Source organism: Fragaria vesca, linkage group LG3, assembly GCF_000184155.1.
Source record: "Fragaria vesca subsp. vesca linkage group LG3, FraVesHawaii_1.0, whole genome shotgun sequence".
In the NCBI taxonomy this organism is placed as follows: domain Eukaryota; kingdom Viridiplantae; phylum Streptophyta; class Magnoliopsida; order Rosales; family Rosaceae; genus Fragaria; species Fragaria vesca.
Window position 1 is genome coordinate 24,549,601 of NC_020493.1, and position 13,030 is coordinate 24,562,630.

The following is a 13,030-nucleotide window of genomic DNA, read 5'->3' on the forward strand; positions in this document are numbered from 1 at the left end:
ACCTCATTAACATCTCCCTCGAAGGTTTCACGTTATTAAGATCTCCCTCGATGGTTTCACGTTATTAAGATCTCCCTCAAAGGGTTTTACTTCATTGATATCTATATCTTTTTCCATGGGTTTTCCTCGACAACATTTCTTTTCAAATAGTCTTTTATTCATAATTGATTTCAATAATTTTTGTGCAAAGTACTTAACGAAACTTTCAACAAAAGAATGCTCAATCTAGTGTAATACTAAATTAATAATAATCGATTATTGAGAATCATTGCATAATATTCATATGTAGAGCTAAAATATTTGGTAATCAGTTCAAGCTTAACATCAAAAAGTGATAGAAGTACAATATACTAGTTTTGAACAATTAATCGTCGTTAAGATGAATTGCACTGTAGAGGAGAAGAAAACTCTTAAGCGGGGTATTATATTAGTTCTTTAGTTTTGATATGAATATCTCTTATGGTAATTTTACGTACCCATAAATTCTTATATAATTTGTATAAAAATATATATGTGTATCTAGTATTTAGATATGTGTTAATAAAATTTCTTTACCAGAAATTACCAACAAAAAATTACTAGAAATGAGAAATGCATGGCGTTAGACATTGACCCAACATCTCTCCTAAAAAAAAAAGAAAAAAGACATTGACCCAAGTTACCCGACGATTCGGACATTTTATCTACACTTTTCCTTCTTTGCTAAAAGAAAAGGTTAATAGTTGACAACGGCGCCGAATAAGTAGCTTCCCCGAAGTCTTTCACAACTGTTTAGTTGCTCAACAATGAAGCTCAGCTGTCGAGCTCAGAAGTTTACATCCTAGATTTCACTGCAAACTGTGAGTGCTTCTGCTTCTGCTTCAGATTCGAAGAACCCAACTCCCATTTAAGAAGTAAGCTTATTCTATAGTGAATATTCAACCACACATTTCTTTGTTTGATACATGCTTGATAGTGACACTAAAACTAGATCCTTACTGAAAAGATTCAAAATTTAAGTGAAGGGTTTGTGTATTTTGTGTAGCTGCAGCATAAAGTTTTGGTCTTTATTGGGTTTTGGGATTATGAGATTCAATTATTGGAATAGGCATTTAGGCTTCAATTTTCCAGTGGATTGGCTATTAATAATGGAAGTAGTTATTCAATGTGTTTGTGTAAGCAGATGGTGGAATATGGTAGTTCAGGAACTGGGTTATATCCTCACTAGCTTATAGAAAGGCCAAAGAGGAGTAATGTCTTTTTATTGTAAGCTTCAGTTTCGACATTTACCGAAAATGAGGAAGTGGTATGGAGGGTTGTTGATTATTGCTCTTGCTATGATATTGGTTTTTCGTTACGGAAGCATTGCCAAAATTGAACCCCCAAAGCAACCACCATTGCAGTCACCGAAGCAATCGGCTGCTGAATTCTTTGGAAACAGTCCTGACAATGAGTCTCTTGGGACGTTTCCTGAGGTTAAAGTGATAGCACAGCCAAAACCATTCAAGAAACCACATTTCGTAGAGGTTGATGGGCTCGATGATCTGTTTGCTTCACATGATATCTTCGAAGAGTCAAGGGCCTTGCTTGTATGGCGTCACTTGCGTCCCCTACTATGCAGGTCTGATGCTTTGCCTGAAACAGCTCAAGGGGTAAAAGAGGCTTCGATCGCATGGAAGGACTTGCTTTCTATAATTGACAAGGACAAGGCTTCAAAACTGAACAAAAGTGAAGATCAAGAAGACAAACCCTGCCCTTTTTCTGTAAATGCACTCGGCAATATAGCATCAGGAGATGGGAATATTCTTGAAATCCCTTGTGGCCTCATTGATGATTCTTCCATTTCTTTGGTTGGCATTCCTGATGGGCAAAGCTTTCAGATTCAACTTCTTGGCTCACAACTATCGGAAGAGCTCGAGTCTCCTGTCATCTTGCATTACAATGTCAGCCTTCCTGGTGACAACATGACAGTGGAGCCATTTGTTATCCAAAACAGTTGGAATAATGAACTTGGTTGGGGCAAAGAGGAAAGATGTCCCTCTCACAGATCTGCTAGCAATCTGAAAGGTATAGTTTAAATTTAAACTGTATTAGTACAAATGCAATTCTTTCTGTAGCACATTAGCTCTGCTTGCTTAGATAAACATGTTGTTTAGCAATTAAAGAGTTTGCAACTAAAAATCTGACAAAATTTGGCAAATTCAACAGTTGATGGACTTGTTCTTTGCAATGAACAAGTTGTCAGAAGCTCTTTGGATGAATCTCTAAATGTGAGTCAGCCTAGTAGTGACATGTTCACCAATGTTTCCAGGGTAAGTGCTCATGGAGATGCTAATTTCCCATTCATTGAAGGGAATCCATTTACTGCCACATTGTGGGTTGGTGTAGAGGGATTCCACATGACTGTGAACGGCAGGCATGAAACATCGTTTGCTTATAGGGAGGTAAGGTATGAGTTTATGGATAATATCAAATTTATGAATTTAAATTATCAAAAGATCACTCCATATAGAGAAAATATTACTTATGTCCACTCCACTTTTAATGCAGAAACTTGAACCGTGGTCAGTTTCCAAAGTTAGAGTGGCTGGTGGTTTGAATGTCTTATCTGCCTTAGCTAAAGGCTTGCCTGTTTCCGAGGATCATGATTTAGTTGTTGATGTTGAGCACCTGAAAGCTCCGCCCCTTATGAAGAAAAGGCTTTTGTTATTGGTTGGGGTTTTCTCAACAGGAAATAATTTTGAGCGTAGAATGGCATTGAGGAGGACTTGGATGCAGTACGAGGCTGTACGTTCTGGGGATGTGGCTGTCCAATTTTTCATTGGCCTTGTAAGTGAACCATTTCAGAGTAGTACTTGTTTGTTTACTTATACCAATAATATAGTCTGATATTCCTCTACATCCTCTTGTTTTGCCCAGGAAAAGATTAATGTCTGCTAACTTAAGTCATAATCATACTTTCATTAAAAAAGAGTCATAATCATTAATTTCTCTGATCAGTTATTTAGCAATAACTGTCCTGTGTTTGTGGTGCCTCAAGTGTGAGATTTATGTTGGCATTTATTCAAGATCATTAATAGAATCTTTTGCAACTGTTTCTAGAATAGAAATGGGAGGGTAAAAACTGTTTCTAGTACTTAGCTTAGAGCATGTTGCTTTTGTATATGAACCTAGTAGTAGTGGAGGGAGCTCACTGTGTTATTTATTGTACATAGTCCTTTTATTCCAAAAATATTGATGATTTCATTCTGGTCCTGCTACTCATCAACAGATCACTTGGTCAAGAAAAAAGAAATTCTGACCAAGAAACTCAACTTTTTTTTTTCCATACCTGCAGCACAAGAACAGTCCAGTCAATTTTGAACTGTGGCGAGAGGCTCAAGTGTATGGAGATATCCAACTGATGCCATTTGTTGATTATTACAGCTTGATAAGCCTGAAGACAATTGCAATTTGCATTTTTGGTGTATGTTCCTCCGAACTGAACTATTCATGATTCTGCATCTACATATTGTCATGATTCTTTCGTGCAAGTATAGTTTTTTTTTCTTATTTGAATAATTCATGCACGTATTAGAAACTTACAAATGATCTTAATCTCAAAATTGCAGACCAAAATTCTCCCTGCTAAATATATCATGAAAACAGATGATGATGCTTTTGTTAGAATAGACGAGGTCATCTCCAGCCTCAAGGTAAAGGCAAATAAAGGTCTCTTGTATGGTCTCATATCATTTGAATCATCACCTGACAGAGACAAAGACAGCAAATGGTACATTGGTGATGAGGTATATATGCATATGAAAATTATTTCTTATGCATTATATTTGCTTCAATATCACTCTTTGGCTGGGTTCTGATGAGTGTTCATTTTGGGCAGGAATGGCCACATGCTGGTTACCCACCATGGGCACATGGTCCAGGTTACATCATCTCTAGGGACATCGGCAAATTCATTGTTCGTAGCCACCACGAAATGGAACTCAAGGTATACTTGCTTGTTACACATTATCCAGTTTTTAAGTTGTATTTCTTCTAGGATCTGCAACAATTTTGTAGAACTAGTATCATCATATATTTATCTTTCAAAAAAAAGTTTATATAGTATCTAAAGAAAAGGACTGTTCAATGAATTGCATTAGGGGTATGAAATGGATCAGGCAGTGAGTTGATCCATCATACTTAAGACTGACCTCTTAGCATTATGTTTCTCCAGCTTTTTAAACTAGAGGATGTTGCAATGGGAATATGGATTGAACAATTCAAGAACAGAGGTCAAGAAGTAAATTATGTCACGGACGAAAGGTTTTACAATGCTGGATGTGAGTCAAACTATATTCTTGCTCATTACCAGACCCCCAGATTGGTGTTATGCCTGTGGGAGAAGCTGCAGAAAGAGCACCAGGCCAACTGCTGTGAGTAACACATCAACACCAGCCTCACAAATTCCTTCCTTCTTGTCAGCTCCAGTCTTAATTTGCAGCAAACTGTACCAAGCAAAGTCGACCCTTAATGGGGTTTTGGGAACGTCAGAGAAAGTTGTCAACTGTACAGTAATTTTGTGCCGAGCTTCTTTTCTTGTTTGATGATTACATGGTATTCTTGATTCATTTACAGTAAGACTGACGTGGTTTTGGGTAGAAGTTCTTGTTAGATCAACGTGACCTCTTAATCGTCTGCTCTCGTTAGAAAGCTGGTGGTGCATTTGTCATGATGAAAGAAGATTCGAGGGTTGGTATAAGTTGACCTCTGCACCAATAGTGAGGCCCCATATCAGTGTGTCAAAATCACACGTATCTTCAATTTTATTTTCTGGATACCAAATTATTGTGAAAGTCACCATTCTGTACTTTTAAGCTGATGTGACAAGTCCAGAACACAATGCCATTGATTGTCAAGCTGAGATTGGTTGAACCAGAAGATGGCATATGATAGAGAATATGAAGCGGAAGATACTCGAAGTTTTGGATGGTATTGAATAGGACTTGGGAGTTAGGACTCTGCAAGGCAAGAGATTGTGGTCAAGACACGTCCAAACTTCTATGAACACACGTCCAAACTTCTATGAACAAAAACGAAAGGAGGTATTTCTACGCATGATTGTCATGGTGCCACCTCTTGTAGAAAATAGGTAACAGAGTAACTGAAAAACTGTAGGAACTTTCTAGCTTTGAACTAGCACTCATGAGATAGATACCACTCGAGGTTTTCTTCTGCCTAGTGTATGATGAAATGGCATATATGATTAGGTGTGTAGTGACTGATTGCCACTCACTTAAGATATGGAGATTAAGGGAATCCTCACCAACTCTTTACTCCCTTCCCTCACTCAGTAAGTGCTTATTAGGTTACTAATTTATTGCTTAATTTGATAGTAATCTTCAACAAGATTACACTGAGGTAAAAAGTAAAGAAATATCTGGATGGTGAAACTGCAGAGTTAGATTCACTCGTTTTAACTAAATTGAAGTAAACCAAGTCAAATTTTGAGTTCACCGGTTCACCCCAATAGGGTTGGGCTTGGTGTGGAACTAGTAACTTCAAGGGCGACCAATATTGATCGTAGTCTTTGGTTAATTTATGCAATGTGAAACGATGTCATCATTACTATTCATTCTAACCAATTTGACACAAATTCGGCAAAATATCACGCATATTTAGCTAGATTCAATCATACCAACATATATTTAATTTTGATGCCGCCGGTAGTTACAAGGCAACCAAACTAACCATCAAACCAAGCCCAACTTCTAACTTCTAACTTCGAAGGGTGTTTTTAAGAGTTTCAGTGCCATCCACCCCTATTCCACATAATCCTTTTTCTTTATCTTTCAATACTCCTTTATGACATTAGTGCTTCCATGCTTTATCTAGGAGTATTTGCACTTTTCCAAACTCAACCTTACAATTGAAGGCAAGAAGATAAATTTCAGCATCTTGATCACGGTTAGCTAGTTGATAATCTTTTCTGCTCAAGTTCCTTTACACTTTTCATTGGATATTTGGATAGCAATAACAAAAAAGGACAAGCTTTTGCTGCATAAAACTATAGAAGAAAAGACTTGGGAGGAAAGAAGACTTGTGAGCCAAGTAAATTTGATAAGACTTCGGCCTTGAACAAATAAATGGAATCGAAGTGCTCAAAATGGTGACGGCAGCCACTTTAAAATCCAACAAGGCAACAACTAACAAAAGCTAAACCCCATTAAGCACGCAACCCCTTTGTATTTGAATCTAACGTAGTAGCACCAAAATAAAAGTTTCATTGTCACTCATTTCTTTAATCAAAATGGTTTTTCTAGTATGAAAGTCACAGAAAACGTTTAGCATAATTTGATGGCGTTTTGGAAGGAACATTCAAATCAATTAAGCCTGTTGTGAAAATCATGTGGGAAATGAGGGCAGAATTTTCAGCTACATTTCTTCTTCATCATTCTTGAATGATAATGATATACTCTTCCTTAGATTTGAAAACTGGTTTGGTATAATTAAAGAGGCCCCCTCAAAATCAACTGCTAGATCAATTTGAAAGCTACCTATAATCTACACAATGATTTTGCTCATCAAACTTTTTGGTTTATTATAGAACTTGAGTAATATTAATAGTAATGTAGTCATAAAAGGAATACTTTGAACGCTATGTGTTAAATCTTAGAGATGATCATTTTAATGACTAAATTGATGATAAAGGAGAAATTTGCATGCAAACATTGAATTTCGGACCTCAACTCAAACTCCAAAATCAAAGAGATAGACTCATTCTTGAAAGCAGCTCTCGAAATCTTAAACTTAATCATTTCAGGGTTAATGACCTATACTTTGAATTCGAGATCTAAAACTCCATAAAGAGCCTAAGATGCAGTGTTAACAATGGAGAATCGAGAACCTTGAAATCCAACACCTCCTAACAATATATTCACTTGATTTTGTTTCAGGTTGAGAGTTAAAGAAAACATAACGACATGCAACTCGTTCTTGTTTATTGGAAACCTTGAAATCCAAAACCTCCTACCAATTCATGTTACATCTAACATCCTTCTAACTTGTAAAACCGAACGAACATAACAGCACCATAAGATCAAAATTGCATCAAATGGTTATGTGATTTCTAGAATATAACCCATTGTGTCAATAAAAACACGAAATATCAACAAAAATCCCTAATATTATGGTGAAATAAAAACCCCGTCGACGAGTAACAGACGGCGTGAGGCACAAGCCAGACTGCCCCACACTGTTTAGTTGTCACTCCCGTAAAGGGAAAGCCAAAACCTCACAATTCCATTCCCAAGTAGGATTCGGAAACCAACAGCCGCAAGGCTAACCCCCAAGCCAGGGGCAGAACCGTCAAAACCACCCCAAATACAGCCAATCACGTGCTATTTACCCTCGCGTGTAACTCACGCCTCCCACTGGAACCACCTCAAACCCGCGTCAACCCACGCGCACGTGCCGGTAACCCAGAGGCGGTGCTACTGGCTGCAGCCAGTAATTTCCAAATTCAACCCCTTTAAATAACCCAAGTCTCTCTCCCATTCGCTTCACATTTGCAACACAAAAAAATCCAGAGCGATTCAGAATTCGAAGAAAAGAGAAAACCCTAATTCCGTTACCGAAGAAAAAACCCTAGAATTTCCGAAGAGTATTTTGAAGATGATTGTGAGTCAGAATATGGTGGCTGAGGCCGAGATTATTTGCCAGCAGAGCCTGCTGGACGTGAAGTACAGGCGCGTGCAGATCGACGTGGGGTCGCCGCCGTCTTCTTCTCCGAGCTTCGGAGAGGTCTGCGTCTCCGAGACGGTTTCGGCCGAGGTGAAGCGCTTCGAATCGGTATGTGACTCTGTTGCTTTAGCTTGGATTTGAGTTTGTGTTAATAATTAGTGAATTTGCTTAATTCTGGTATTGGGTTTTTGTCAGATTTAGTCTTTGATTTTGGTTTTGCTTGTATGTTTATGTTTAGGGTCAGCTTGTTTTTGTAAATTGAATGATAAAAAATTGAACTTGGTTTTGTGAATCTGATTGGGTTGAATAGAGTCAACTGAATTGCGTGTAGTAGAGGATTGTTTTGGTACCCTGTTTGTTCTGGATTTCATGGTTGTTCTTCCTGGTGATTTCCAAGTGTAAAGTTTTAATCTTTAATGCCTAGCAGACTTTAATTCTGGTTCCCCACACCACCCACGGTAGATTTTATGATACCTAGAAAGACCTGACAAGTTCTGATTATGTGTTGGTGATTTTAAAGTGTGAAATTTGTTGTGGGGCACTTGGTTTTGTATTTGTTTGTTAGAGTTTTGAATCTCTGTGTAGTTTCTTTTGTTTGCTTACATGTTGGCTTGAAATTTTGCGTAGAGGGTGGGCCAGGAAAATTGTTAGAGTTTTGAATCTCTGTGTTGTTTCTTTTGTTTGCTTACATGTTAGCTTGAAATTTTGCGTAGAGGGTGGGCCAGGAAAATCAGTGAGTTTAATGGGTTTCTGGTTTGCCATCTTAATGTGAAGTGATTATGGTTTATCTTACTATATCGAGAAATTGGTTGAGGATTACTTGATGCATCCAGCAGCTTATTTAATTGTGGTATGTAGGAACAGAGAAATTGTACTGGTGAAACTGTACGAGTCAGTTGTCTTAATGGTCTACTAGTTATTTGTTTGTATCTGTATGATCTGTTTTAGGACACCTGTACTAATATAATTTTGTTCTTTATATCAGGTTGTGAGGTGCTCAGAGACTATTGCTAATGCTGTAATGGAGGCCCCTGCAGTAAAGTTTGTTCCAAAGATTCACTCAGGAAGCCATAGTGAGATTGGAGTAAGACATTCCATGGATGACGATCACATACGGATCGACGACCTATCTGCCCATGTTGGGCCTCTCTTTAATAGTTCCTTGCCGAGTGCATTTTATGCAGTTTTTGATGGGCATGGCGGGCCTGAAGCAGCTACTTATATCAAGAGGAATGCCATGAGACTATTTTTTGAAGATGCTGATTTTCCGCACACAGTAGATTTTGATGGTGCTTTCTTCAAAGAGTTGGAGAACTCACATAAGAAAGCATTTTTACTGGCAGACCAGGCCTTGGCTGATGAACACAGTGTGGATGCTTCATGTGGAACCACCGCATTGACTGCCCTAGTACTTGGAAGGCAGTTGCTCGTAGCAAATGCTGGTGACTGTCGGGCAGTTCTTTGTAGGAAAGGAGTTGCATTTGATATGTCCCAAGATCATAAGCCTACTTACTTGCCGGAACGTAGGCGGGTCGAGCAGTTGGGTGGTTATATTGATGATGGGTATCTTAATGGTTATCTTTCAGTCACCCGAACCCTTGGAAATTGGGACTTCAAATTACCACTTGGCTCCTCGTCACCTCTCATTGCTGAGCCAGATGTTCAACAGAGTATGTTAACAGAGGATGATGAGTTTCTGATACTTAGTTGTGATGGCATATGGGATGTCATGTCTAGCCAATATGCGGTGAGTCTTGTAAGGCGTGAGCTGAGGAAGCACAATGATCCAGAACAGTGTGCCAGAGAACTTGTGAAAGAAGCGCTACGCCTTCATGCATCTGACAACCTCACTGTTATTGTTGTATGCCTCTCTTCTCCTGATCGTCCAGTCAAGTCTCGCTCTGAGGGACCAAGATTAAGGAACTGCAGTTTTTCAAAGTTGAGAAGCTTGCTAGAAGGCAATTGAATGTAAAACCAATTGATTCACTATTTACTATTTCCAAATGGAAATGGGCTTCTATCTGTATGTGGCTGTTTCAGATAGTTATTGAACAAAGCGGTCAGCAGTTTTGTAGGATAGAAGTAGTACTCGAGTGGTGAACTATGGAATTGAATTGAGTGAGCTGTAGCTGTGAACATAATTTACAATCATGATTTAAATGGATTGGATTCACCCTGTGTTTCATATTTTGTTGTTCTTCTCATGCGTGTTTTTACCTTCGAGCATTACCTGAAACTGTTCTAAACCTCTGAAGACTGAGTTCTAAACTGAAAAACTGATCTTATGGTATGCCTCATTTCAATCCAAACAAGCGTGAGAATTGTTGTCACTGTCCATAGTAGGATTGGATTCAGTTGGTAGCAGACAAATAACCTCATCATCTCACACACCTCCTAAACCAAACAATCCCATTTCATGATCTGCTGAGCCTCTATGAGGCTACCATTTTCTACACTTGTCCCTACTTTTTTTTATATAAAAATGTCAACTCCAAAATAAACAAATAAAAATACTGAAAATTGTGCTCTCTTACCTAAATCAATTGATCTGCCAACTCAATTAGAGTGGTCAAATAAGGTAAGCCCTCATCATGATCACGATCAACGTTCACGATTACGTTTCATTTCTACACCTTCAACGTGGCAAACGATCAACGGTCACACCATGAACCGTATAGTGCACCTTCACACACAAATCATAAAAAAAAAAAACCAGAAAAATACATAAATAAATAAACAAAAAAATAAAAATTGTATAAGCAAGGCATCGTAGGCTCACACTGAAAAGCTTGGGTCGTATAATTGAAAGGTCCAGCCTTTGATCGAAGCCAAAAGCTCTCTCTCTCAAATCTTGGACCAGAAAAAACCCTAGAAGCAAAAATGGCGATGGCAAGCTTTGCTCGGCGCAAGGCCTACCTGCTCTCGAGAAACCTCTCCAACACTTCGTTGGAGGCCGTCCGCTACTCCTTCTCCCTCACCTCCTTCTCCCGCGGCTTCGCCTCCTCGGGATCTGAAGGGAACGACGTCGTCGTCATCGGCGGCGGGCCCGGCGGCTACGTGGCCGCCATCAAGGCCGCGCAGCTCGGTCTCAAGACCACCTGCATCGAGAAGCGCGGCGCTCTCGGCGGCACCTGCCTCAATGTCGGCTGCATACCCTCCAAGGTAATCTGTCTATCTCTCTTTACAGTCTTGCTAGGGTTTAGTAATCTATGAGTATCTTCGTGGTTAAATTATGATAATTTTGTTGGTTGATTTTACTGCTGTTAGATCTAATTGTTCAATCAGATGTTAATTTTTCGCTTGATTGTGAATTTAGTTTCATTTTGATTGGATTGAGCTGATTATTCGTTCTAATTGAAGTTACTTTGTGTTAAATTGTGCATATTTACTTGGTTTTGTTCCAATTTCATGTAAGTCTTTGATCAATTAAGTAAATAAGCCATAAAATTGTTATTTTTTTTTTTTTTTTTAGTTTTTGGTAAAAGAGAGACCGCTGCTAAGTATTTGTAGTAAGTTTACTGCTGTTACTGCATCTGTGAAGTAAATGCTGTTCTTTTTGGCTACTTGGTGGTCTTTTTGGCTTCCTTGAGTTAATGTTGGGTGTGAGTTGGTTGTGAAATTTAGCTCTAACTGTTGGTTTTTAATGTCCAGGCGCTTCTTCATTCGTCGCACATGTACCATGAAGCTCTGCATTCGTTTAAAAGTCATGGTGTTAAGTTCGACAATGTTCAGATTGATTTGGCTGCCATGATGGGCCAGAAAGACAAAGCTGTGTCTAATCTGACAAAAGGTATCGAAGGTCTGTTCAAGAAGAATAAGGTTACTTATGTTAAAGGCTATGGAAAGTTCATTTCCCCCAATGAGGTTTCAGTGGACACCATTGATGGTGGGAATACAGTTGTGAAAGGGAAAAATATCATCATTGCCACTGGTTCTGATGTCAAGTCTTTGCCCGGGATTACTATTGATGAGAAGAAAATAGTATCATCAACTGGAGCTCTGGCTCTGTCTGAAATCCCAAAGAAACTTGTGGTTGTTGGAGCTGGATATATTGGTCTTGAGATGGGCTCCGTGTGGGGTAGACTTGGCTCTGAGATAACTGTTGTTGAGTTTGGACCTGATATTGTCCCATCAATGGATTCAGAAATCCGCAAGCAATTCCAGCGTTCCCTTGAGAAGCAAGGGATGAAATTCTTGCTCAAAACAAAGGTGGTAGGAGTTGATGCTTCTGGAGATGGTGTGAAGTTGACCCTTGAACCAGCAGCTGGTGGTGAACAGACCACACTTGAGGCCGATGTTGTTCTTGTATCTGCTGGTAGGAATCCATTTACATCTGGGCTTGATTTGGACAAGATAGGAGTTGAAACTGACAAGATGGGGAGAATTTTAGTGAATGAAAGGTTTGTAACAAATGTTCCTGGTGTTCATGCAATTGGTGATGTTATTCCTGGACCTATGCTCGCCCACAAGGCAGAGGAGGATGGGGTTGCATGTGTGGAGTTCATCGCTGGTAAGGTTGGCCATGTGGACTATGACAAGGTTCCTGGGGTTGTCTATACTCACCCTGAGGTTGCATCTGTTGGAAAGACTGAGGAGCAAGTGAAGGCCCTAGGCGTCAAATACCGTGTTGGAAAGTTCCCATTCTTGGCAAACAGCAGAGCCAAGGCAATAGATGATGCTGAAGGACTAGTCAAAATTTTGGCTGAGACGGAAACAGATAAGATCTTGGGAGTACACATCATGGCACCCAACGCCGGAGAGCTCATTCATGAGGCAGCCATAGCATTGCAGTATGATGCATCAAGTGAGGACATTGCTCGCGTTTGCCATGCACATCCAACCATGAGCGAGGCCTTGAAGGAAGCTGCCATGGCTACTTATGACAAGGCAATTCACATCTAGAAAAATTAATTACTTTTACAGTTTTACTCTTGTTTTCACTGTCCTTTATTTTAAAAGAATTTTGGAATGACTTGTGAAGAAGTTTCCATTTAGTTATTTTGGCCTTCATTGAAGGTAGCAGATAAAGTACTTGATTACAAGGTTTTCTGTCCCTATTGGTTACAATAAGGGAATGACTATGCTTTCGCTTCCCAATGTGAATAACAACATAAGCAGAGCTTCGATTTCTTTAAAGAACTAGCGAAGAGATTATTTGTGTCTGATATTTTGATCGTGTACAACTAGTTTGTTGTGTTCATCCAATCTTCCAAATTTGTAGAAGGATGCAGCATATATAAAGGACCTCTGGCGACCAAGTTCTGTAGTAATAATGTAATATACAAGTGTCAGCAATCCCCCTCTTATTTGCCCATTCTGTCTCGACTCC

The 13,030-nt window shown here is 39.2% G+C and overlaps 3 protein-coding genes across 3 annotated transcripts; all 3 read left to right on the top strand.

Annotated features, from left to right (window-relative positions):
• Window positions 1–1,274: 1,274 nt before the first annotated feature.
• On the top strand, window positions 1,275–4,777 carry LOC101300897 (probable beta-1,3-galactosyltransferase 16-like). The gene is made up of 7 exons (XM_004296168.1): window positions 1,275–2,046; window positions 2,188–2,423; window positions 2,530–2,808; window positions 3,317–3,445; window positions 3,591–3,767; window positions 3,860–3,967; window positions 4,196–4,777. The coding sequence occupies exons 1-7, from the start codon at window positions 1,275–1,277 to the stop codon at window positions 4,400–4,402; spliced, it is 1,908 nt and encodes a 635-aa protein (XP_004296216.1). The 3' UTR covers window positions 4,403–4,777.
• Window positions 4,778–7,528: 2,751 nt separating this feature from the next.
• On the top strand, window positions 7,529–9,883 carry LOC101292980 (probable protein phosphatase 2C 13-like). Its single transcript, XM_004294985.1, has 2 exons — window positions 7,529–7,809; window positions 8,687–9,883. The coding sequence occupies exons 1-2, from the start codon at window positions 7,633–7,635 to the stop codon at window positions 9,665–9,667; spliced, it is 1,158 nt and encodes a 385-aa protein (XP_004295033.1). The 5' UTR covers window positions 7,529–7,632; the 3' UTR covers window positions 9,668–9,883.
• Window positions 9,884–10,558: 675 nt separating this feature from the next.
• LOC101293278 (dihydrolipoyl dehydrogenase 1, mitochondrial-like) lies at window positions 10,559–12,880 on the top strand. The gene is made up of 2 exons (XM_004294986.1): window positions 10,559–10,863; window positions 11,353–12,880. The coding sequence occupies exons 1-2, from the start codon at window positions 10,582–10,584 to the stop codon at window positions 12,601–12,603; spliced, it is 1,533 nt and encodes a 510-aa protein (XP_004295034.1). The 5' UTR covers window positions 10,559–10,581; the 3' UTR covers window positions 12,604–12,880.
• Window positions 12,881–13,030: the final 150 nt, after the last annotated feature.